The sequence below is a fragment of the Pieris napi genome, chromosome 11 (assembly GCF_905475465.1).
Source record: "Pieris napi chromosome 11, ilPieNapi1.2, whole genome shotgun sequence".
Taxonomy (NCBI): domain Eukaryota; kingdom Metazoa; phylum Arthropoda; class Insecta; order Lepidoptera; family Pieridae; genus Pieris; species Pieris napi.
The window spans coordinates 3263977-3288827 of NC_062244.1; the positions used below are offsets into that span (position 1 = coordinate 3263977).

A 24851-nucleotide genomic window follows, 5' to 3' on the forward strand; every position below is an offset into this window, starting at 1 on the left:
CTTCTAAGAACTATCTTTCTTCGTCTGCTCCTCAGCAGATATAATTTTAGGTGTATAATTTCGTATTCCCGCCTTCTTAGGCGTTGGGGCCGGCTTCGATTTAGCCTTTTCTGTATCGCTAAGGTAACTTTTGATGCGTTCGCTTTTTATTTCGTTATCATTGAAAGGTTGAAGCTTGTGGCGCTTATCTTTCGGGATCTTGACTTGTCTGTAGAGTTCTTTATTGATCTCTTTGTAGTGATCGTTTTTATACAGTGGTATGCAGTAATAGTTGGCTTTGGATGATCTATCTGAACGCCGATCATAAGCACTCGAACCGCTTCTGTACCCGCTGCTTTCTGTTGAAGAATTGTCGCTCTTGTAACTGTCCGTGCTTCTCCGTAACTTGCGGTAGTCTTTATGGTAGTCGGTTGGTAGGTCAACGGATGATGCTCTATGAATTCTGTTTGCGTAATTATCTTGATAGTGCCTCACTGGCGCAACGCTGGCCTGTGCGAGTGATTGTTCTTGACCCATGATGCAGGTGATAGTGTGCTCCACGTGTCGAAATTTCTGGAATTGAGAATGCCAAATGTTAATTTTATGAAAGAGTGAATGTGAATTTACGTTTTTGTTATATCAATATTACTTATATATTTCGTTTATTTATAAAATTTGTCTAATTAATTACAAGGTAATCGAAGCTAAGATAATAAATAAACCGAGTCACCTTGAGTCATGGTGCCAGTGTATTTATCATAATTTAAATTAAATCTCCAAAACTAATATTATTACAAATAGTATTTTAAATACATACAATTTATTGTTCACGTTATACGCACCAGATTTATTATTTAGGTACATGACAACAACATAACATAATAATAAAGTCCGTTTACTCAACATTTTGATATTAATTAGTATTGTAGTGTTAATCATAGTAAATGTTCTTTGTTTACAGGTAATGAAATGAACATCTTTGCTGCCTTCGTCTTGTAAGAATTGACATAATATATAATATATATATAGATGAGATTATAAAAATACTAAATAGTAAGTCAGATATCATTTCACTTAAACCTAAAAGTAATAAGTATTTCATTAATTGTTTGTACATTGAAATTTTGAGATAGTAATAATATATTATTATATAATATTTACTCTTTAAATAATAAATATATTTAAATTTTAAGTTATATAATAAAAGTGGCCCAAAAACAGCGTCAGTTACTTCTACTGGGAAGTCGCGATAGTTGACTTCCCAGAGAGTGAGGTGTAATCACAAAGATTCATCTCCGAGATCATCACTCGCTGTTCAGTCGAGTCAGTTAAGACCCTTCTGATGGCAACTTGACATAATTTGCAGATTCAATATGTACTTCGTGTAGGGTATAACGATAGCGCGTTTTAAAACACCATCAGCGCCATCTATCGGCGTGTTTGTCAAGCTTGTCCACTGTTACGAATAACAATAGTCAACGCCTGTGTCAAGTTGATGTGTGTGATATTTTTGTATAAACAAAATCGTTTTCCTTATAAAATTTAAATAAGAACACTCTACAGTTAGCGCTGTAAAAATTAATACGTGAGAGAAATTTTTAAACAGGTTTATTCACACTACTCATGATGGGCCGGTCATTTCTACAAACAAAGACTACTAGAGTAGACCGTATACAATACAAATAGAGTAGATTTCTATGTAGTTATATATATAATTTATAGATACAATGAGGAGAAAGAACTTTCACTAACAATTCTAACATGATAGCGTTATTATATCCGTTATGATCTTTTATTGACTTTCAATATTTTTCTATTAAAATTTTTTGGGCGTAAGCATCTGCAAAGTCAACGGTCTTATACATGGCTTGGTAAATAAGTAATTATTTAGCAAAATGCACCTAAAACAGCACATTTTCACCAAAAGGTTCAATTATTATTGATTTTTTTTTAAATATCTTATTTATATCGCGGCTACGCACGGCTTGCTATAGCTTACTATTAATATAGTTACTATTGGGATATGGTAGCATTTTTGGATTATTTCAAAATCGAGTTGAATTTATTCGTTAAAAAATACCAATACATCTCTCGTACTATTAGTTTAGCCCATTTTTGTTCTAATTAAATAATTTAATATTCAAAAACCTAAGTGTATGTAAATTATTATTGAGGTACCGTTGCAAACGGAGTTACCTTCACATAAAAACAAAATTGGGAGGCGTGAAAAGCCATTGTCTCGTCCACATTGTTAACAGAATTCACATGAGAAAGAATCGTTACGCGAACATGCTCTTTAGTTTTAGAGTAACGTGCAGCTGAGCTGAGCTTTTGTATTACTTAATTGTTAGCTGACAGGAGTTACTAATAATACTAATTGTGCTTATAATAACATAAAAGTTGTATTATTTATTTATTTGTTTAGTTATTCTACAGCTAACAAAAAATATATATAAAAACAAACAATTACACTAAAAATATAGCATATAGATGCATAAAGATGGAATACATTTTATTTACAAAAAGGTTCAAACATTTAAAAAAGAAAAAGCAATAAAAATTATTCAATACATTTAACTAAGTAATACCTATTTTTCTATATTTGGCTTATATTTGGCTGTGATGTGTGAAGGAGTAAAAGTAAGGGTATGTACGTAAATGTACACTCATGATGCAGGAGATTTTGTGCTATGGATATTCTTAATAGGATAATTTATTAATAATTCCTACTCATTTTTCCGTGATAGCTTAAAGTTCAGGCTTAAATATTGGTCGTTGTATGTCCGGGCTGCGCGATACAAAACTGTGATTTTTATATAGGAATACCTATGGTTATGGTTATGGTTTGTGGACTCGTTTTCCGCACTTAGACTCTCACTAGGTCCGTTGTACGTGAGCCCTGGCTAACTAAGCCAGCCTAACTCCTTCCAGAAGCACAGAAGCTTCCTGGGCACTTCGCAGGCTTCACGGAGCGACCTCACTGTTCCGAGGATTTCTGTACGTTGTTTAGCCACAGCCTCGCACTCCAGGACTACGTGGGTGACTGTTTCCTCTGCGTTGAAACAGCCTCTGCACATGGGGCTGTCTGTCGCGCCTAGGACATAAAGGTGTTTATTAAGGAGGCAATGGCCCGTGATTGTCCCTATCATTATTTTGAGGTTATTCCTTGTTAGATTTAAAAGTTGTTTAGTCATTCTTGTGTTAGTCACTGGCAGAACCAATTTGGATTGCCTGCAGTCCACACTTGATGACCAACGTTGGTGCTGGAGTTCCTCAGATCTCTGGCGAATCCATGTTCGCACTTGCGAGAAGGGCAAGGGTAGGAGCGGATACGGGCCTGCCGGCAACATTTCCGAGCCTCTCCTCGCAAGCTCATCGGCTGCGTCATTGCCGAGAGATCCGCTGTGTCCCTTAATCCACTGTAGGGTGACCCTGTTCGTCAGGGCTAATGCCTCCAGTGCATTGTGGCACTCCAGCACCAGTTTGCTGTTTGTCGTGTTACCCCCTAACGCCATCAGCACAGACGCGCTGTCGGATACGAGCTTAATACAAAAGTTATTAACTCCCAACCGCTTTACGCCTCTGGCTGCTTCGGTTAGGGCAACACACTCGCATTGAAAAATCGAACTGTGTATGCCTAGGGGTAGGTGTGTTTTGATGTTGAGATCTTGAGAGAATATGCCAGCACCGGAGCCGCTCCCTGTCTTTGAGCCATCAGTGTATATGCGTAGCTCGTTCGCGGTCGATCGATCACATTCCTCTTCTCTCAGTTGTACATGGTATTTCTTGTTTAGCATGTGTTGATTAACAATCCTATCGCATGGCGCAGCTATTAGCGGTTGGTATTCTATTGCCCTGTTTAGGATCGCTGTGTGTGTGCTGTAATGATTTTTACCCCATAAATCCAGTACCATAAGCCTTATGGCCGCCAATGCTGCCTCCTGCTGTATGTGTATGTCAAGGGGTGCAACTTGGAGGGCTAGCTCCAATGCTGAAGTTGGCGTTGTTTTCATGCAACCACTGGCAGCGGACAAGGCAAGCCTTTGGAAGCGCCCAAGTTTAGTTATTACTGTTTGGAGTTCTGTCCTCGGCCACCAGACTAGGGCTCCATAAGCCAGCATTGGCCTGATTACGGCGGTGTAGAGCCATAGCGTAATCTTAGGCGATAAGCCCCATTTGACGCCTAGCATCTTTTTACATTGATAAAAGGCAATCGTGGCCTTGTTTAGTTTATGTTCAAGGTGTTTGTTCCAAAGCAGTTTGCTGTCTAGAATCACACCTAGGTACTTGACGCTTTCTTTTAGTCTTAGTTCTGAGTTGAAGAGTTTTGGTAGCCTGTACGAGCCAAGAACCCTTCGGTTTGTGAACAAGACTAGTTCCGTTTTTGACGGGTTGACAGATAGCTCGTGCTGATTGCACCATCTCTCAATTACTCTGAAAGCCTTCCTCATGCGATCACATAAGGTGCTTTCAAAGTTCCCCGATGTTAGGATAGCTATATCATCCGCATACCCTACTGTGTAGAGATTGATAGCATTTAGTTCTGTGATGAGCTCATTTACCACTAGATTCCACAAAAGTGGTGAAAGGACACCGCCCTGTGGGCAGCCCCTGCTGACAACACCACGCGTGGTGGTGTTCACGGTGAACTGTATGGCTCGATGTTTCAGCATGTTATTTATCCACTCTGTAAGGGTCGATGGTACTCCACAAGTGACAAGTGCATTGGTAATGCTCGTGAAGTTCGTTTTGTCAAATGCACCTTCAATGTCAATGAATGCGCCGAGGGTTGACTGCTTTATTTTCAGTGAGTTGCCAATGCGGGATACTACGTTATGGAGTGATGATTCTGTTGATTTGCCTGAGCTGTAGGCATGCTGATTAGGATGGAGGAATTTAGCCAATGTTACCCGACTGCGTATCTCCAGGTCTCCCAGTCTCTCCAGTGTTTTGAGGAGAAATGATGTGAGACTGATGGGTCTGAAGGACTTTGCTTGGGTATAGTCCTCTCTTCCTGGTTTAGGTATAAAAATGATTTTTACTTCTCTCCATTTCAGAGGTATATAGCGGTGAGCTATGCAGGCTCGGAATAATGGCACCAGATAGTCCACTACAAGGCTCCCACCCCATCTTAGTAGGCCTGGGAATATCCCGTCCAAGCCCGCAGCTTTGAATGGAAGAAAAGAGTTGATCGCCCATGTTACCTTTTCTCTTGTGACTATTTTGTCAGCTACCTGCCAGTCGGAGTTGACGGTTGCTCTTTCCGCGTATTTCTGCCATGTCTGCTCATTGGCAATTGTACAGCCAGGAAAGTGAGTCGCCAGCAGTAGCTCACATGTTTCTTCGTCAGTTTTTGTATATGTGTTGTCAGGTTTTTTTAGGCAGCCGACCGAGTGATAGGTTTCCCTAGAGAGGCATGATTTCACTCTGTTTGCCTGGTTGTTGTTTTCAATACTAGTGCAGAAGTGTCTCCAGCACTCTTGCTTTCTAGTACGAAGAAGTTTCTTGAACCGCCGCCTAGCGACTGTATACTTGTCCCAATCCCTAGGCCTCATTGTGTTGCCCGCTCTATTGAACAGTTTTCTGACCTTCCGGCGATGTCTCTCCAGTTCGGGGCACCACCAGTTCTGTTTGCCCCCCCATCTTGGCATGGTGAGGGGGCATGACTGCTCATAGCTTGTCAGAAGTAGGGACGTTAGGTTATTTGCATGTTTGTCTATGTCTTGTGCATCAATTATTGTTGGTAATGTTAGTTTTGCTATCTCGGAGCTGACTAGTTTGTGAAATTTTCCTACCTAGGAATACCTATAAAAATAATCAAGTTACGAAAGAAATATAAATTTATATAACGAAAAAATTTTATGCTAAGCTTAACGACGAAATTGAGAGATAGAGAGTACAAAATATATCTGTCACCAACTTTGTTTGTTCACAATTAAAACCTAGTGACCCTTTTCTCCATTGCTTGAAGCTTATTTGAAAAATAAGAAGGCGGTTTATGTAATGTTTTTATTAATAAGAAACGAAACACGTTGAACGTGTAAATTTTTATAATGTAAACCACTTTAATATGCTCTGGGTGTTTTAAAGGACCTTATGTAGTAAATATTGAAATACGTGTTTAAATATTTGAGTACGATGATGTAATGTTGATCTCAGTTATTGTGTAATCAATTAATATTTTACATTGTGAATACGTTTAAGCTACGAATTTTTATTATTAAAAGTCAAATAGTCTTATTTATATTTCAAGCCAAATTTATTTATTTATAAATCCTAAAGCAACATGTATGGTTAAAATATACAAGAAAATATGACATCACAAATTTTACATACATTCACATCAATTGTAAAAACCAAAAATTTCACACTAGCAAGGAAAAAAATTAAACAAGCAACCAAAAAAAATTACTTAAACTAAATAGAAACTTAAACCTAATTAAGAGCGTGATATAAATATTAAGGTAAATTGAATTTACACAGAGTGGTTTAATCTCTAATTGAAGATTGATAGTGTTAATTTTAATTATATCGCTAACAATGCAATTACGATTAATGTCCCATTAAGAGTCAAGCGTCTATGTGTCAAGTCCAATAAGTTTTCATGGGCGTATGCTTAGCGCTAAGGGTTGACTCTGAGAGTGGGATTCAGAAACTATAACTCGTGGGAACTAACCTGTATAATAATTCAATTTCTCACGTACGGGATTCAGACTTAAAGCGATTTTAAATATGTATTACCCTAGAGAGCTTTTGTTTGAGATTGATGGTTAGCTTATGTAAATGGCAAAAAGTGAGTATGAGTAAGACAATCTTTCTATCCTTTAGTTATATCCGTGACAAAATCCGTTCCTTCCTGTACTGTTCTCATCGTGTTACATTTTTTATTAATTGTTGTATCGTATCATTAAACATTGTTTAATAGCAGCACAAATTGCCGCGAAATGGGTACTCTTAACAAGTGTACTGCATTCAATAGATATATCACCTTAATATTTATATCCCGCTCCTAATGAGGTTTATGTTTCTATTTAGTTTTTTTTTTAGTTGCTTGTTTAATTTTTTTTCTTGCTAGTTTGAAATTTTTATGTTCTAATATAATTTATGTTTATTTTCTTGTATATTTTAAAAATACATTTTGCTTTAGTTTAGAAGTGATTTGGAACGAATACTTACATAGCATACGACAAAGAGACCGTATAATTAATGCAAATATAAACGTATATGATATTTAAAAGTTTAATTTAGAAAAAGGCAATCAATGATTCTAGATTAATCACTAATAGTTATGTCATTATTTAAATACTACTGAATGTTGATTGTGTAGTCTGACCATATAAGTAACTGTTTATATAAAGGAAATTGCAACGTTATCATCACTGTAAATATTCCAACACACGTTATATCCAATCCGGATAGAAGTCTTTATAAGGTAGCATAGGATAGGATAGAGGTCTTTATAAAATAGCATAGGATAGGATAGAGGTATTTATAAAATAGCATAGGATAGGATAGAGGTCTTTATAAAATAGCATAGAATAGGATAGAGGTATTTATAAAATAGCATTGGATGGGATAGAGGTCTTTATAGGAAAGGATAGAAGTTTAAGTTACATTCACTTTTGAGTTAGCATGTGATATTGTGTGACCTATTAATAAACTTTCTTCATCCTATAGTCTCTGGGCAATAATCTGAAATTCATCGTAAACCACGTACGTCAAAGTTCTTAGTTATTGAGAAACCTGATGTTGCTAGACATTAACAAAAAACAGCATAAAGTTCTCAATTTAAAAATTGCCTATATTTACTATTCCCGAGTAAATAAATAAGTATTTTAGTTATGACAGGCTTCAGATCTTCAAGTTCGCATACGGTCTACGGTCGGTTTGATTAAATTTAACCTTTAACGATATTTGAGGCAAATTAATGTATTTGTACATTCAACGCTACCACGCCTTGCAGGTCAACATGCCACAGAACACGTACGCCAATATTTCAATCAAGTAACTCGATTCGAAATATCGAAGTAGGTCGATGGTTTAAGTACGATGAATTGCAAACGTCAAACCAAACAAACCTTACTTTTCAAGGTCATACGATCTATAATTCCATGATGGGTCAAAGATTCCCAACGGAGAAAGCTAAAGTTTTATTGACTCAATGTTTAGCTGACCACGTATGATTATTGTGTAACCCAACAAAATTATCAGGCACTCTCAGTTTCTATTTACATATTACAGATGTTGCAAAGAATTGCACTATGACAAGTAAATGTAAATTTTACCTGTTTTTGTGAAACTGAATTGATAGCCATTTTTGAGAAATGGGGACACAAATACGAGATATTTGTTAACCTTAAAACTTGCCTTATTAAAGAAAGATTTCATTAGTATTAATGCTAAAATTATATAATCATTATGACGTACATTATCAGGGACAATTCTTTGACAATTGACAAATTAAGAATTGGTTTTTCTGTAAGATTTCACCTCTAAATTCCAAATTCAAATCAAATACAATTTGGAATGAAATCATAACTCCCTCTCATAATATCGTAAAGGGTACGTTGGCGTAACAAATTTGTAATTATAAATAAGTTACATCTACGACTAATGATACGTAAGGAATCTGGACAGACCGGTGAGCATGTATTCCTACAGGAAATGAACTGGTCATCTTAATGTTTAATATGTGTAGATTATATGTATAGTACATCTATGCTCGCATGGTTTATATGCGTACGTGCTCGTCGTGTCGCAGCTCAATCCGTATATAGAAGCAAAAATACATATAAAGTCATTCATTTGTTTTTCATGTATATACAATAAATACAAACCAGTAATAAACCCGAAGATAATTAACTTGAAACACTTTAAAATAACTAATACGCAATTATAATTGAATTTTATACAAATAAGTTAAATATTTTTGTGATCATTCTATGCCGCATTATTCTTTATTCCAACTAGAATTTTAAGAAACACAAAGTTTAGTTTTTAGCTTGAAGTCTAAATCGTTATTTAATAATCAAATTGTTTGAATATTTTTTACCGACACTTCATCATAATTCTGATAGTACAGTAGTATAGTATTCCTCCAATGGAGCAAGAGTCATATTATGTCTGCTTTGTCGACAATGTTTGCCTAACTACATGAAAGCTTTCGCACTATTACGGGACATGTTATTTGCGTTGTCAACTTTTAAGCTTTTTTGTTTTAAAGCTTTTTATAAATTGAACTTATATTAAAATGATCCTAGTTCTTGATTTGCTCCAGTTCAAACAATTTGTATGACTCAAAACTTAGGGATTAAAAAGAGTGGCAGAAAGTTTCTTGCCAGTTCTTCTTGCCCGCTCTATGCCTTTGACTTGCGAACTGGTAATAAATGTAAATTTAGAATTAATCTAACTTCTTTTCTGACGTTTATAAATGTACTTGTTTAATAATAATCAGTGGCGCTACAACCTCGTTAGATCTGGGCCTCAGATTTCTGAATCTGTTTCATGATCATTCTTTTCAACACACGCCGTTGACTTTTTGGGTCTAAGACATGTCGGTTTCCTCACGATGTTTTCCTTCACCGTTCGAGCGAATATTAAATGCGCACATAGAAAGAAATTCCATTGGTGCACAGCCAAGGACCGAACATACGACCTCAGGCCAAAGTTATTTTGACTTGACTTGACTTGGACTTATTGCTAAGGCTACATCGTGGTTATCTCCGCTATTAATTTCTTCACATTAAATTCCAACCATTCCATTCTCAAGTAAGTCGCGTTATTATATAACGCCTCTTGATTTAGGGTCACGTTAAGATTTATTTGGGCTAATGCACCAACTTTCCATTGCAATTAATTCCTTGCTGTACTCGAGAACGCTTCATTGAATACATTATTAACAGTTGTGCAATCAGGTTATGTATGTAAATAGAATAATTGTAGCGAAACGGGTCAGTTTAATAAACCTTTTAATTCAGATTATGAAACTTACTTTAGGACGAATGTATGTGCTTTAGGCGAAGGAACTTTACGTTACCAAAGGGCAAAGATGTCTATGGGCGAGTACAGGAGTACATTTTGTTATAATATTTTTTTTTTTAGATCTTATTTGTTACTATTAAAGACTTTCAAGTAATCGTTTGTGAGTATTATGACATATTGATTAAAAGTTTATTAATGCACATAAAAGTGTGTTTAATAGTAAGATACATAATACATAATATAACTATGTAATAAAATTATTATTTTATATACTTTTAGAAATCCTTAACTGGCTAGTAGTTGCGCTTGTTAGAATTCTTAGCGTCAACTGCGTTACACGTACGAAATGATGTCTTCTCAGGCCAAACGTGAAATGACTGTTCATTACGAAAAGTACTTTAAACACGGGTCATTTAAAATTGCACAGATTGCTACAGACAAGTAAAAATTATATAAAAAATAGAATAAGGCCTTAGTTGTCCTGCTTAAGGGCGATCACTTAATTATTCTATTTTCTTAGTATTTCAATGTCTTAGTTCAAACCCAAAAAAACATATGAGTCATGTAACATTTATGAAGCTATTTCATTTATAATTATTCTTAACTGGCACTTGAGAGTTGAGACTGTCTTTCAAACTGGAACAACTCCCCCGGGATTCAATTCCAGGACAAACTTACGGACGTGGTTGTGTCAGACAAAATGGCGAGTTTAGGTTTTGGTATTAGTAGATAGATCTTTTAATTACCTGAAATCCATGTTTGCGAAGCTATGCGGAAGTTCACTCACAGACACAGATTCGATCAAATTTAAAAAACTTTCATTCACTTTTTAAAAAGAACCGTTTCTCGTTAAAAAACGTTCTCGATTTAAATTTGAAAATGGAATAACATTCGAGCTAGAAAGTCGTGTTCCGGTACTTTCTTTAGACGCGTGCGCTGAGTGGCTATGGTGCGGACTTTGTGGCGATCAACCAGTGAACGGATAGATCCCTGTCTATACAAGATGTGTATATTTGTAAACTCTCTTAATTTCGTTAATCATATTTCAACAACTAAATTTATTCGTGATGTTTTAGTATAATTACTTATTAACCTTAATATTTTAAACTTATGGAAAGTTGCATTGCTGTTTTAGTCGTGTTTCAAGATTTCAATATAAGTGTTACTGAGCCGATTGCCAAAAGGCTATACACTATACAGTTAGGTACGTGTAGGTATTTTGTAAAGGAGTTTGAACTTTGCAATATGCTCAGTTTTTATAATAAAAATCAGATAAAGGTGCCACCACACCGCACTTATTTTTTTTATTATAGATTAATAGTTTGTAAGTAGGTAGGGTGGCTTTTTCTATTCTAAAATTTTCTCTAACAAATCTCAATTTTCTAGCCAGATTTTCAGAAATATTTCGGCGCATTATCTACTCGGAGAAAATGTACTTGCTCTATTTTTCTAACGATATTATTATAAAAGTGAACGTCATTAGAACTTTTTTGAAACAACTATTGGCTATTTTTGAATTATCTGTTTGTTAATTATTTTTATCTAGTGCTGCCATCTCTGAGAAGTTCGTGAAAACGTTAATATGTAGTCAAGGTATATTTCAATGTCGACGTTTTAATATGTTATTAGAGCTGCCAATCATATAACATAGAGGGCGCTGTAGTAAAACAGCAGCAGTTTTTATGGTATAGTTAGACAAATAGCATATTATACCTTATTATTCTTACCTACTTAACACTTTAAGGGACAGTATGGACTCATTGATTTACCATAATAAAAAAAAGGTTGCGACGGGAATATAATATGTCTAGTGATGAAAAAATATCTCGTTGTATAGTGCAGGTAGCCGATTAAATAATGTTTAGTGTAGTTATGAAATGTAGAAGAAACTGAAAGCAGTGGGTGGGTGGAGTATTTCTAGTGCTTATAGGAGGAGTATTAAAGGTTATATGGAATTTATTATTAGGAATATCGTATAGGAACATTATGACCAAATCGAGCGTTTCATCTAACTGATATTGAAGAACACGATTGCTGATAGCCCCGGCTTTTAGCTTTGAAATTAAGGTATTTAATAAATGTTCTAATGTTTTTTAATTGTTATATTATTAATTTATAATTACGTGTACTTTTATTTATTTATTTATTCACACTTCGTTACCTCATACAAAAACTTACATATAAAAAAGCAGGTTACATAAGTAATTAGGCAACGGGCGGCCTTATCGTTAACAATCGATTTCTTCCAGGCAACCCAAATATGGAACAATAAAAAAAGAAACACCTACAGAGGTAAGGTACAAGTGCATAAATAATTAACAAAATAACTTGTAACACTACCTATAACTAAAATAATGTAAAATCTAAAGAAAAAATAAATAATATGTATAATCAAAAATGTAAAAACTAATCCATGGGTTACTTGTTCTTGGACATGTTAGTTACAATTTCTAGATCGATCCAGCAAACGCAATGTGAAATCAATAAGATAAAGAGAGAGCTTCCATTTATATGACGTAACATATGTCACTGAACTGTATGATAAAAAATATATGTTATAATCATATTGTGTGTTTCATATGGAAATTATTTTTCTTTGAAATCTTCGGAAACATTAATACTGTAATTTATTAGAATACACGCAACTTACAAAGTGAATTGCGTTTCGTTTCACGTCTCTACGCTTATTAATCTGAGGAATAAAATAATTGATTGTCATCTTTGAGGTGTTCTTTTGATAGTTTAGTGTGTGGCAGTTTATTAATATTATTAACTGCCTTCGAATGAGGTTATTAATTTTATCTGTCTGCGAAATTGTTAAAATTGTATGTTTATCCGCAAATTTCTCGGACCTTTAAGTTATATCAAATAGATCCTAGAATATATTTTGATTCATATATTTATATACTCGTTTAAGTTGCATCAAAATTAAGTCACTGGTTTTCAGATATCCAGGAATATTTTATTTTTCTTTTGCCAGCCTTTGCTAAATTTAGATATCTAATTGTTATTTCAGTTGGGTATTTGAACTCAGTTTTTTAATTACTTCTATATGTTTAAGAGTCGAAACAATTATCTATAAAAGGCAGACGAAATGTCTTGCGTGAATTCCACTTTTAGAACTAATACCGTGTCTAACACCTACACATTAATAATACATCAATTAAAAGTGTAATATTTTTCTCTTTGATCAGATTCTAACATCATACAGATAATAATCTTTGTAAAATTGTTAAAAGTCTAAAGTTATGGAAACAGGGAGTGTGCGGCTTGATCCTTTGGCGATGCGTAGAGATGTGGGGTTACTCTGCATCTTCTACCGCATTTACCATGGAGAGTGTTCCGAGGAGTTGTTCGGACTAACAGCTGAGCTGAGTTTCATCTTCGGACGTTAAGGCCTAATACAAAATACTAACCGTATCTTTTGCCTCCTATTACATAAAACAAATAAATATCTACAAAAAAGTCAGTAATACCATGTCTAGTCTAACAAATTAAATAATATTTTTGCATTTAAAAGTCTGTTTACCTAAAAAAAGCTATAGCTACGACGGAATGAATGCGGATGAAACCGCCACCACCGTTATATAAAAAATGATTTTATATAACAGTGGTATTGTGAAATAATTTTTGTCATTGCATCTTCAGTACATAATTGCTTGTTACGGAAGAATAATTACATTAAATCACGGCACATTTACATACACGTATGCACGAAATTAATGAACATCATATGTGTGTGGGATTTTTTCATGTAATGAACATGACATTAACTCTACCAAAGCCACGCAGAAGCGATTACATGTCGTAAATCTTTTTATTGATTTCGTAGACTAATAAGAAAAATTTACAAGTACTTTTTATATTTTATCATAGGAGCATATAAAGATATGCCAGCGAAAGAAAATAGTGGCGCTACAACCCCTACAAATATTGGATTTCTTGAATTTTTTAATAGGCAAGTAAGTGATCAGCTTCTGTGCCTGTCACAGGACGATTTTTTGTCTAGCGATGGTTTCTTCATACGAGCGAGTGTAAACAGCGCACGTATAAAGCAAAGTGGTGGAGATGGGGTTCCCCAGGGTTGGGAGTCGCAGGCCTCTGTGCTTATTAACTCAATTGACTTTAAGAACACTCTGATCTTGAAGGACCCTAAGTTCGGAAATTCTTCAGTGGGTAGATGTCACATACTGGTGGTGCGCGGCAAAACTGCTTTAAAAAACGCTCAGCCTTGCGATTCGAAAAGTGAGTTACAGAATCGCAAGGCAGTTGTGGAGCTCCGGACGAGGTGATACGGGTGGAATTTCGTATTCTAACTCGACTGGAAATAAATTTAAATAGTATATAATTTAATAAAAACACTGTAGATCAACCACTGCACCACTTCTAATGAATTTTGGATTTCGTGATTCGGTCGCATCGCAATACATTATATAATAATTGCGTTTGAGATCATTAGTACAACATCTCAACGGATGAGGGCTTCATGTAATTGTTTTATTTATGCTCGTCTTACGTATTACTTTCAATTTTATCTGTTGAAATCAATTTTTTAATTTTGGAATCTTTCTAGAATAGGTTGAGGTTTTATACCTCAAAAGAAAAAAAATATTAAATGTTAATTAATCTATTTTACATCTATCTTTATGTATATAAATCTGTGCGTGTTATTAAGTAAACGCCTAAACTTTTTTTTGTGTGTGTTCAAAAATAATTTCACAATAAGATGATTTTTTAAGTTTAACAACGTTTTTTGGGTCCGCTAGTATTATATTATTTAATAATACGTAACAGTATTTTTGAAAATATGAACAGCACTACGTGGACGAAAACGAAATCAAAATATCATTTATTCGTCTAGGTAACATAATGTACACTTTAAAAGTCAATAAATATACATTTATATTTACTTCCAGGTATTTGGAACTAAATCAGAATATGCGTAAATCAAAAATCTTATAAAAATGTATTGTGCTGATGCAATATTAGAGCAGTGTTGGCCTAGTGGCTTCAGCGTGCGACTCTCATCCCTGATGTCGTAGGTTCGATCCCCAGCTGTGCACCAATGGACTTTCTTTCTATGTGTGCATTAAATATTTGCTCGAACGATGAAGGAAAACATCGCGAGGAAACCGACCTGTCTTAGACCCAAAAAGTCGACGGCGTGTGTCAGGCACTGGAGGCTGATCACCTACTTGCCTATTAGATTGAAAAATGATCATGAAACAGATTCAGAAATTGAGGCCCAGACCTAAAGAGGTTGTAGCGCCACTGATTTTTTTTGATACAATATTATGAAAGAATTAAAATCCTGCAAAGACCAGTTAAAAAGGTTACACAACACAAAAATGTTTTTCTAAGCCTGCTGCTTTCTAGAATATTCTAAAAGTATTAAACGGCAAGTGTTAAGCAATTATTTACCAACATTAATTTCATAACTAACCTGACCTAAGTATATACATAAATACAAGTATGACGGTCTACATAATATACTATCATTTATTCGTGAAAACCGTATCCAACTGGTTTGTTACACAATGTTTAGCTATACATCATATATTTTAATATTTATGGCAATACATAACATGGTAATTTGATTTATTGCGCTAAATATGACATAGATAAAATTGTATAATGCTCTGTGGAAATAACGACTATTTTTCGGCGGTTTTTCGTAGGAATCTGTTAAACTGATGTGTATTTTAAAAAATTTCGAGCATTTTTAAAATATGACTAGCAAACTCGGCGAACTCCGTTTCGCCACCAGATGGCTTCGTTTTATGTAACATTTCGTTTGGCGAACCCGCTTTTCTGTTGAAATGTTTCCTGAATTTTCTTTGCTATAAACCTCACGGAGCCCGAGACCTTTCCAACGAATGCAAAACCGTGGAAATCGGTTCGTGCGTTCTGGAGTTATAGCGTCAGGAAGGAAACCCCGACTTATTTTTATATATCTACTATTAGTGACAAATTATAATTTCCTTTCTACGGGCGGTAAAAATATCTTCCAGGGCCATATTAAATTTTAATTTGATTTATTGCGCTAAGTACGACATAGATAAAACTGTATAATGCTCTGTGGAAGTAACAACTATTTTTCGGCGGTTTTCTTAGGAAGTAGTTAGTGACGGGTCTTTTATTAAGTTTTGTGCTTTTAATATGATAATTACAAATGATATTTTCCTTCCTACAGGCTTTTAAACTTCCTCCAGGGCCCTATTAAAGAATAATTTGATTTATTGCGCTAAATATGGCATAGATAAAACCGTATAATTTTCTGTGGAAAAAACGACTATTTTTCGGCGGTTTTCTTAGGAAGTAGTTAGTGACGGGTATTTCATTAAGTTTTGTGAATTTTATATGATAATAACAAATGATAATTTCTTTCCTACAGGCTTTTAAACTTCCTCCAAGGCTCTATTAAAGAATAATTTGATTTATTGCGCTAAATATGGCATAGATAAAACCGTATAATTTTCTGTGGAAAAAACGACTATGTTTCGTAGCATTATGTTTTTCTTTTTAATATGATAGTTTCCTTCCTATTGACATCAAAACTTAACCTAAAGCTGTATTAAATGTATTTTAACTTTTAACCCCTGTAGATGTATTCTGTTTAGGATAATAAAAGTTTGACCTATTTCCCCAATAGGCCTTAATCTGTTTACTTTGTAAGGTATTGTAAACGTAAAGTATTGCTAATGATTTCAACAGTAGCTTAATCCTCAATGATATATTACAAGCATAAAGTATTATTTCATATTATGCAAATGCACATTAATTTAAACGTTGCAATATATTAACACCGTTCTTTATCATTTGCATAATTTTAACAAAATGCTTAAAGTTGTATATTTATGGCTACCAAAATCTTGAGATCTCACAGATTAACATTATTTGAGCGAACTGTAACTCCCAAATGTCAAATTATATTGACATATGTTTTCTGTTTCGTATATTTTGTTTATCAATGTAATCTGTTTTGGCTTTGTATATTGTTTAAGTGTTTTCTTTTATTATATGGGTATGTGTAGCTGTTTGATTAATTTCAAATAAATAAATAAAATACAATATGTTTTTGACGTACGGGAGTCATACTTAGCTCTAAGTCTCTGAATGTAACATCATGTAGTAACATGTCTGTCCGTGGTACTATTGGGGATACAAGAGTATTTGTCGTAATGCATAGCATTATTCACTAAGGGAGCGTTCAAGTATTACGTAACGAATTTACGGAGGGGGGGGGGTCCTCTTGTAAAACGTTACGGCGCGTAACATGGGGGGGGGGCAATAATCTCCAAAAGTTGCGCGAAGTAAAATCATAGTAAACTGAGCGATCCCTAAGGCAGTTTTTACAAGCTGCCCGCTGAACCAACCAAACCAATTAGACTTAGGGTCTTTCAAGAACAGAGCGTACTAATTCTTACGCTGAACGCACTAACGAGCCTTCTGGCTGTGTAACTCCATGGGTTAAGTTTTAATTAGTGTGAAACACTAATTCTAAGTACGGCAAAAAGTACATACAGTCGACTCTGGATAATTTGATACTCGTTAATTTAAATCTCTCGATGATTTGAATTTTTTTTTCCGGTCCCCTGGAATATGCTCGATAAATTGAATAAAACCAATGTTAATTGGTCCCCTCGATAATTTGAAGTTGAACGCCATCATGCCATAATTTGAAGTCCGGGCTGTCAATTGTTTAAAAAAAAAATATTACAACTTTTCGAAATAAAAGTTTGTGAATTATTGTGTTTAATCGTTAATGCATAATAATAATAATGTACAAATAATATATCACGACTTTTGATCAATCTCTTGAGTTTCATATCTCGTATTATTTTGAACTTTTGGTAATTTAGAATTTATTTATCTCTTTTGAGTTTCAAATCGTCGAGAGTTGACGGTAATTACATTACCCCAATATTATTGTGTTAAATGCTCAATTACCATAAAAGGTTAAAACTGTCAGATAAGTCAAAAGTTTTCAACGAGGAAGTATCGTGAACGTGACGAGTCATCGTTGTAAGCGAAAATCAATTCCGATGGTTAAGTCGCGAACTAAATAACTAGGGTTGTCAACTTGTCATAAAGACCAAAAGGTATCATAGTAGTTACTATTATTATTGAAGTGAAACGTCTTTAGGCGCAAATTTTTTACGGATGAAACGCAATAATAATATTAGCGTCACGATGATGTGCAGCGTTTTTGTCAAAGAAAAGGGAGAGAGCGATTGAGACCGATTGAGAGAGAGTGAGAAATGCGAATTACCTTATAGAAATTCTATTTTTAAAATTAAAATTTCGAAAGAGAATTTATGAAATATTACCTAGTATTTTATATTTTATGCAAAATAATTTATTGAAATCTCAAATGAAGAATTCTAAATTAAAATGCCACGTGTTTTATTATCGAAGAAATAAATTAATAATTTGGATTAATTTTCGACACTTTTAATATTTTAATGACAGTTAAATTAATTAAATTCCTAACATATCTTCCTTTCTCGGAAATCTAAAGTTTTAGATTTTTATAAATATGAACAAGACTTAAAAGCTAGTTTGCCAAAGAAGTTTCTCTTCTGACATGTGTTTTTTTTTTATAGAACATGGGGCAAACGGGCAGGAGGTTTACCTGATGTTAAGTGATACCGCCGCCCATGGACACTCTCAATGCCAGAGGGCTCGCGAGTGCGTAGCCGGCCTTTTAAGAATTGGTACTTTGTACGCACGCACTTTTTTACTGGGAACAGTCAGTGTCAGCTGGAAGCTACTTATGAAATTGCGATTAATGTGTATAGTTCTTTTTATTATTTATCAGAAGTTTCATTATTATAGAGATAAAGAACAGGAACTGGCAAGAGAATTTTTTAAACATGCGCGTATTATGTATTATTGTGTAGCTCTATAAAAATAAAAAGCTTCAAAATAAATAATAAGGTAGATTTTTGGTTGGTTCATCAACTGTGTGTCATTTCAATTAATCATTAAATAACACACACAATGTTGATAACCCTACGATAAGCGTAATAATGTTATCGTATTGCATAATCGGAAGAGCACGTTGGGTGTGCGTTTCACTTTTCACGGTAAACAAAGGCTTATTGTCAATACGTTACGTTAACAAGCATAAGTTAATTGTCTATGGTCTGTCTGCAGTCTACAATGAATTATTAATTAGCTTGAATACTTTGTAATTGTTAACAGCTTTAAATTATAAGGTATTGTTTTAACTGGCTCTAGAAGTCTCATGTGTGATTGTCATGAGCTGCGTTTGCACTAACCTGTGTATAATATAGGGAATCAAAACGTCAAAATCCAGCATGTCTTGGACTCAACACGACTTCGTGTGACAGAGGAAGAAACCTCATTTACTTTACTAAAACAAATTGGCCAAGTACGAGTCGATCTGTGACAATCCAGACTTAAATGATTCAAAATACAAGCACAGATCACAATAATAAATAAAAAAAATGTTTTTGGATACGATATACACCAACTTCTGATTAGATATATCGTTAAACCTCAATAGATTTCCTACTACAAGGAACGAGATATAGCCAAAATATTCGGTTGAATCATAAACAATGTTATTTATTTTGAAACATATCTTGATACGACTTTACGGTATGACTATAAGTGCCGTTAAGCAACATGATTAAAAATACTCTTGGTTTACGTAGATGATGTAATTACAACTTCTCAAAATTATTTGTACTTGATAAATTCTTAAAATCACGCTTAGCTATATATATACTGCTATAACACGCTTAAATAATCGTTTAGATTTATTTAAGCGTCAATTAAATGTGAAAAGAGCTAATTGCTATGTTCTACGCTTATGAAAAGTATTCAACGTAGTCATAAGACATTTAGTAATTTAATTACAATTATATGATTACGTTCATAGTGGAATAAAAATGCATGGATCACGAAAATTGATTTGAAATTTTCATTTTATTAAAAAAAAAAATGACTGTGAATACAAAGATGCGGGAACTACTAGGTTTGTTTAAGTAAAGAATGAAATGCGATTGTAAAATACACTTAAATGTTTTGTTTCTAAAGGTTTTTGTAGTAAAATTTATGGCTTACGTATTGTATATAGTAATCCCCCCCCCCCATAACGCGTTTTCGTAAAACGCGATAATTCCTCCTATAACACGGAGATTTCTCAAATTATATTTCTAAAATGTGAAGTTTGTAATGATTTGTAAGTCCATAATTAGTTTTGCGTAGCTTTGCTCCTATTCCAACTGTGTTATAAAATTAAAGAAATAACGTTATTAAATTCGTGTTTCTAGTGTTTGAATTGTTCATAAAAAACGGTTTTACCAGAATTAATATTCTGTAATCAACAACGCGCAACGCGGTAGACCCCGACCGCGTTACAAGAGGTATTACTGTACTTTTCGTCCTTTGCCCCTTTTAAAAATTTGTCAAGTGAATATTAAAGTACCAACATATTACATATTACAAAACCGTTAACAAAATATGGATTAATAATCTAAAAAAATTTATTAAAAGTATTAAATGCGCGATCTGTCAAAACATCATGTAGGTAAGTAGTAATTGATAGCGTCCTCCTTCGGATTTTTAAAGTCAGTTAAAAAGCCTTAAAATTACCTACTCGACAGTAAAAGCTTGACTAAACAAAATGAGAGCATGATAATGGCAGTTACCGTGTATTTCTAAGAAAATGTATGTAAGTGTAACAAGAAATTCGTCAGAACTAAATGGCTTGGAAAATATGGGGCATAATGTGGGTTTTTAAAAATCATTACCCAAGATGTGTTATTTAATGCTCCGATTGTTAAATAGTTTCACGGTAGTGTTTATTTGAGATTGTTGTTTTGAGGTTATTTTAATTACGTACAATATTTTTGCGGTTCTAAAAACTCGGATTACTGTAGAGAAAGGAAAATAAATTACTCGTCTATTTCTGGCCCTAGGACGTGAAGATTTGCTTACTTTTAATTAAATGAAACGCATATACATTCAAAGGACCGAGCATTTTTTTCGTTATAAGGACCGAAGAGAAAAAAAAAACAAATTTAACCAATTACAATAATTTCTAATTTTATTATTTTATTACTATCAATAGGTAAATTATTCTAAACACATATATTTTGTTAATATTACCAATTTGCCAATATTTGTTTTGTATTTTTTTGAGTATTTTGTGCATGTCTTGGGATGTGGTAAAATCAACTTCATGTACCTAGGGGATATGGGCGACAGCGAAGACCAAGGTTGTTTGCGATACCAAGGGCTGGAACCAGTCTGTTGCACAGAGCCCCGTTAACAAAGACGTTGCCTACTCTGTCTTCGACACTATCGACATCTTTATATGTTCGCAGAGTGAGTTCACAGTAGCGATATTGTGTATTTATGTCTTTAATGTTATATATTTTTTTAATTACGACATTATCGTATTGGCTTAGTATTGTAAGGTATGTATGTATTTTTTAAATAAATAAAAACATCTTTTGAGACAGTTGTCTTCAGCTTTGAACAAAGTGTTTCATTTATTTGAACATCCAACAACCGCGAGCAAACTCAATTCGGGTCCAAGTTACTTTCTTATACAATCCTATTGTTTATTGCGATAAAGCAGTCCGTTGCGCACCACAATTATTGTGTTTCTTATTTCTTGTATTATATAAAATAAATGGCGCTACAACCTTTTTAGATCTTGCACGCAGATTTCTGTACCTGTTTTATGATAATTTTGCAACTAGGTGATCAGCCTCCTGTGCCTGCACGCCGTCGACTTTTTGGGTCTAAGTCAAGCCGGTTTCCTCACGTTTTTTCTTGACCGTTTGAGCGAATGCTAGACAGAAAGTCGATTGGTGCACAGCCGGGGATCGAACCTACGACCTCAGGGATGAGAGTCGCACGCTGAATCCAACACTGCTTTCTTGTATTATAAAGTGTGAATAAAATCCTACGGAAGTGTGTTCCGCTGTTACTTTTATATATATTGACTATGTTTTAACATAATTCATAGAAATCAAATCAAGAATCATTAAAATTACGTAGATATTATTATGCCTTTTTACTTTTCAGTGGCATTCAATATTATAGATTTAAACAAAAGATCTAAGTTTTTTACGTACTTTGGGTAAAGTTTTTTATAGAAATATTTAACATATATTTATTTTACATTAAAATTAAATTATTAAGTTAATCAAACTCATTGTGTCATGTCTAAGATTTAAACAAATGTTAAAGTTCCATAGATTAAACTACGATGTACTCTATCGAAAACTTATTATATAAAAAGCAGCCAGTAGTAATCAGTTAATCGCAAAGTTACAAAATTCATGTGAAAATTTAAAATATAAAAATAAAAAATTCTCGCACTTTTAACTGGACTAAATGTAAGATTCAAGAACGTGGCTTAGTGCTAACTATGCTACCATGACATGAATATGTACATTTTTGATTTACGGAGATCAGAGCGCTATGTTTTACTGAATCTCACTATATAAATACGATATGTATAATGAAATTACAGATTATAACATTGTATTTGAATTTTATAATTCTTCTTGTTTAAGGTTTATTACTTAAGATTATTGTTTGAACATTGCAAGATTGTTTAATTATTACTACGAATTCTCGTTAATCGTAATAACTTCATTGCTTTGTCCTGTGGTGTATTTTATTAATATCGTATTCACGGCAGAGTTGCAGCTATAACAGTAAGATACCAGAAGATTTTTTTTCTAAATTAGTATTGCTCTATTATGGTGAAACTGTCATTAAGCTTTTTGGATTTGATTATTTGATAAAAACTCCATTTTTAGGTACTTTCCCATTGCCTTTACAAGGAGAGACTGCACTATTTCTTTAAGATGTCATCCACTTTCATTATCTTTTAAGTCTTCTTTGTTGAATTTGATTTTGCGTCTTTTTGGAACCTTGTAAAAGAAACTGTGTGGCAATTTTGAATGCAATATAGTTGTTTGGAACCTAACAAATTTCTTTAATAAGGTTCCTTATACATTCTATAATATAAAATATCCTTAAACTCACCACTATGTAATAATAAGTTAAAATATTGAATATACATACCAATAAAGCATTGGCTGTATGCGCAGGAATCCAAACTGTTCGTGGTTTTTTAGAAGCACATGTTCGATTTCACTATAAGTTACCGACGGAGCGGTCGGCGCGAACGCCACTTAGCCACTGCGCGTGCGCACATAATTCTCCTACTCTGATCACTTTTTAAAACGCTACAGTTTCTATATTTTTTTATGGACACAGATATTCCATAAATTTTATTAATATTGCGTGGCAACATATGATATTTATCTGTATGAAAAATTTATTAATTGTATTCCTGTAATAAATTAGATGCCTCGATAGAGTCCGATGCTACAAAGAGTATTATTTTTACAAATGAAAATAAATACTTACGTATATATATTTTCATGTCAAGCCAATTTTCTTGGAGACTTTTTCTATTCATTTGTTTAATTTTTGTAAAGCTTATAAACGCGTTTACATCTTTTGTATTGAAAAAAGAATCTTTAATTTATTTAAATTTATTAACTAATTTACAGCTTATAACTTAATTGTTTAATAATTATAAATAACTTTGTACGCCAATAAAAATTATCAAATAGAACATTAGGTACTATTCCTTGATATTGTTTACAATGTCTTCATGTTGTTTTTATACATTATTAAATAAATAACTGTATACACACATTCAAAAAACGTTGGAAATTAGTTGGAATCGTAAACCGAGATAGAATTAGTACCATCATAGTCTGTTTGACGTTCCTCAACCCTCTCGTGGGGCAAGGGGCATACTTCTGCATCTTTTTCAATTGGTAAGAAGTTTTTACTGCGTCGCTGGGAATCGAACCTGTTAGGGTAGGTTATATATATATCTATGTTAACTAAAAATATAAACAATCTTGAAAATATCGAACTGTGTAAAAAACTTTCTGTTATGTATTTTCATTATATTTTAATATTTTAGATACTAGTTGTTTCCTGTAGAAATAGAAAGTATTCAGGAACCAATCTTGATACACAGAGATTCGCATCGCATATAATGAAATTGCATGTAATATTGTGCCTATAATAAATCTCTTCATGGTCATAAAACGCACTATAATTTGCATGGCTTCATGTCGTTATTGCGTTTATACGCGGCTTCTTCCGAAGTGAATGATTGCAAAAGACATCTTATAATATTATAAATTCGAAAGTTTTTTTGTACTGAGGAGGGTAATGTTATGATACTGTCTACGGAGAAATAATAATAATAAGCCTTTATGTATCTACGTATAATTGACATATATTATAAAAAGAGAAATATATATACAATTTTATTATTGAAGTTATACTTTATTTGGCGCGTTAGGGAAAAATGATGAGAGTAAATTTTTACGATGCGCGTGCACACCGTCACAAAAAAACCGACACCCTGAAGTCAACATTTTAGTTTTTTCTATAGTTAGTGTCGTTTTTTCTACAAACGTAGAATAAAATTTTTGAAAAGACTTTTATCTTGTTATGCCACAGAAGTATAACTTCTAACGCGTGTACATAAGTACACACACGTTTTTTCTAAGATGTGGCCCCTGATGGGGCTCCTCCAACTTTTTTATTTTTGGCCGTCGTCATTCAATTTTTGCCAGCTCTTTCTCGTCGGCCCTTTGCTCTTTTGGTCTGCAATTCTTTCTTTGTCGTTTTGGGCCAGTCCATTCGGTTACACTTTTTGACCATCTATCTGTGTCCTGCCAATCTATCTACGTATTTTCAGTAATTTTTTCGTACGCGATCTCGAAGGGAGATGCCAAGCATTGAACACTCCATCGCCCGCCGTGCGAATCTCAGGCTATCCGCCGTGCGTTGTGTGAGCCTTA

At 33.9% G+C, this 24851-nt stretch overlaps 2 protein-coding genes across 3 annotated transcripts in view; one reads left to right on the plus strand and one right to left on the minus strand.

Moving 5' to 3' along the window:
- Nucleotides 1–24851, plus strand: part of LOC125053519 (flotillin-2) — a 177631-nt gene that overhangs the window by 85680 nt on the left and 67100 nt on the right. The gene's annotated exons all lie outside the window — the stretch shown is intronic.
- LOC125053523 lies at nucleotides 4–23140 on the minus strand. 2 transcript variants are annotated; one of them, XM_047654896.1, is made up of 2 exons: nucleotides 23041–23140; nucleotides 4–552 (listed from the first exon to the last, which is right to left on the minus strand). In XM_047654896.1, exon 2 carries the CDS (start codon nucleotides 514–516, stop codon nucleotides 4–6), a length of 513 nt encoding a protein of 170 aa, XP_047510852.1. In that variant the 5' UTR covers nucleotides 517–552; nucleotides 23041–23140. The 2 variants fall into 2 exon arrangements, with proteins under 2 accessions (XP_047510852.1, XP_047510851.1); XM_047654895.1 differs by lacking the exon at nucleotides 23041–23140 and adding an exon at nucleotides 10707–10916.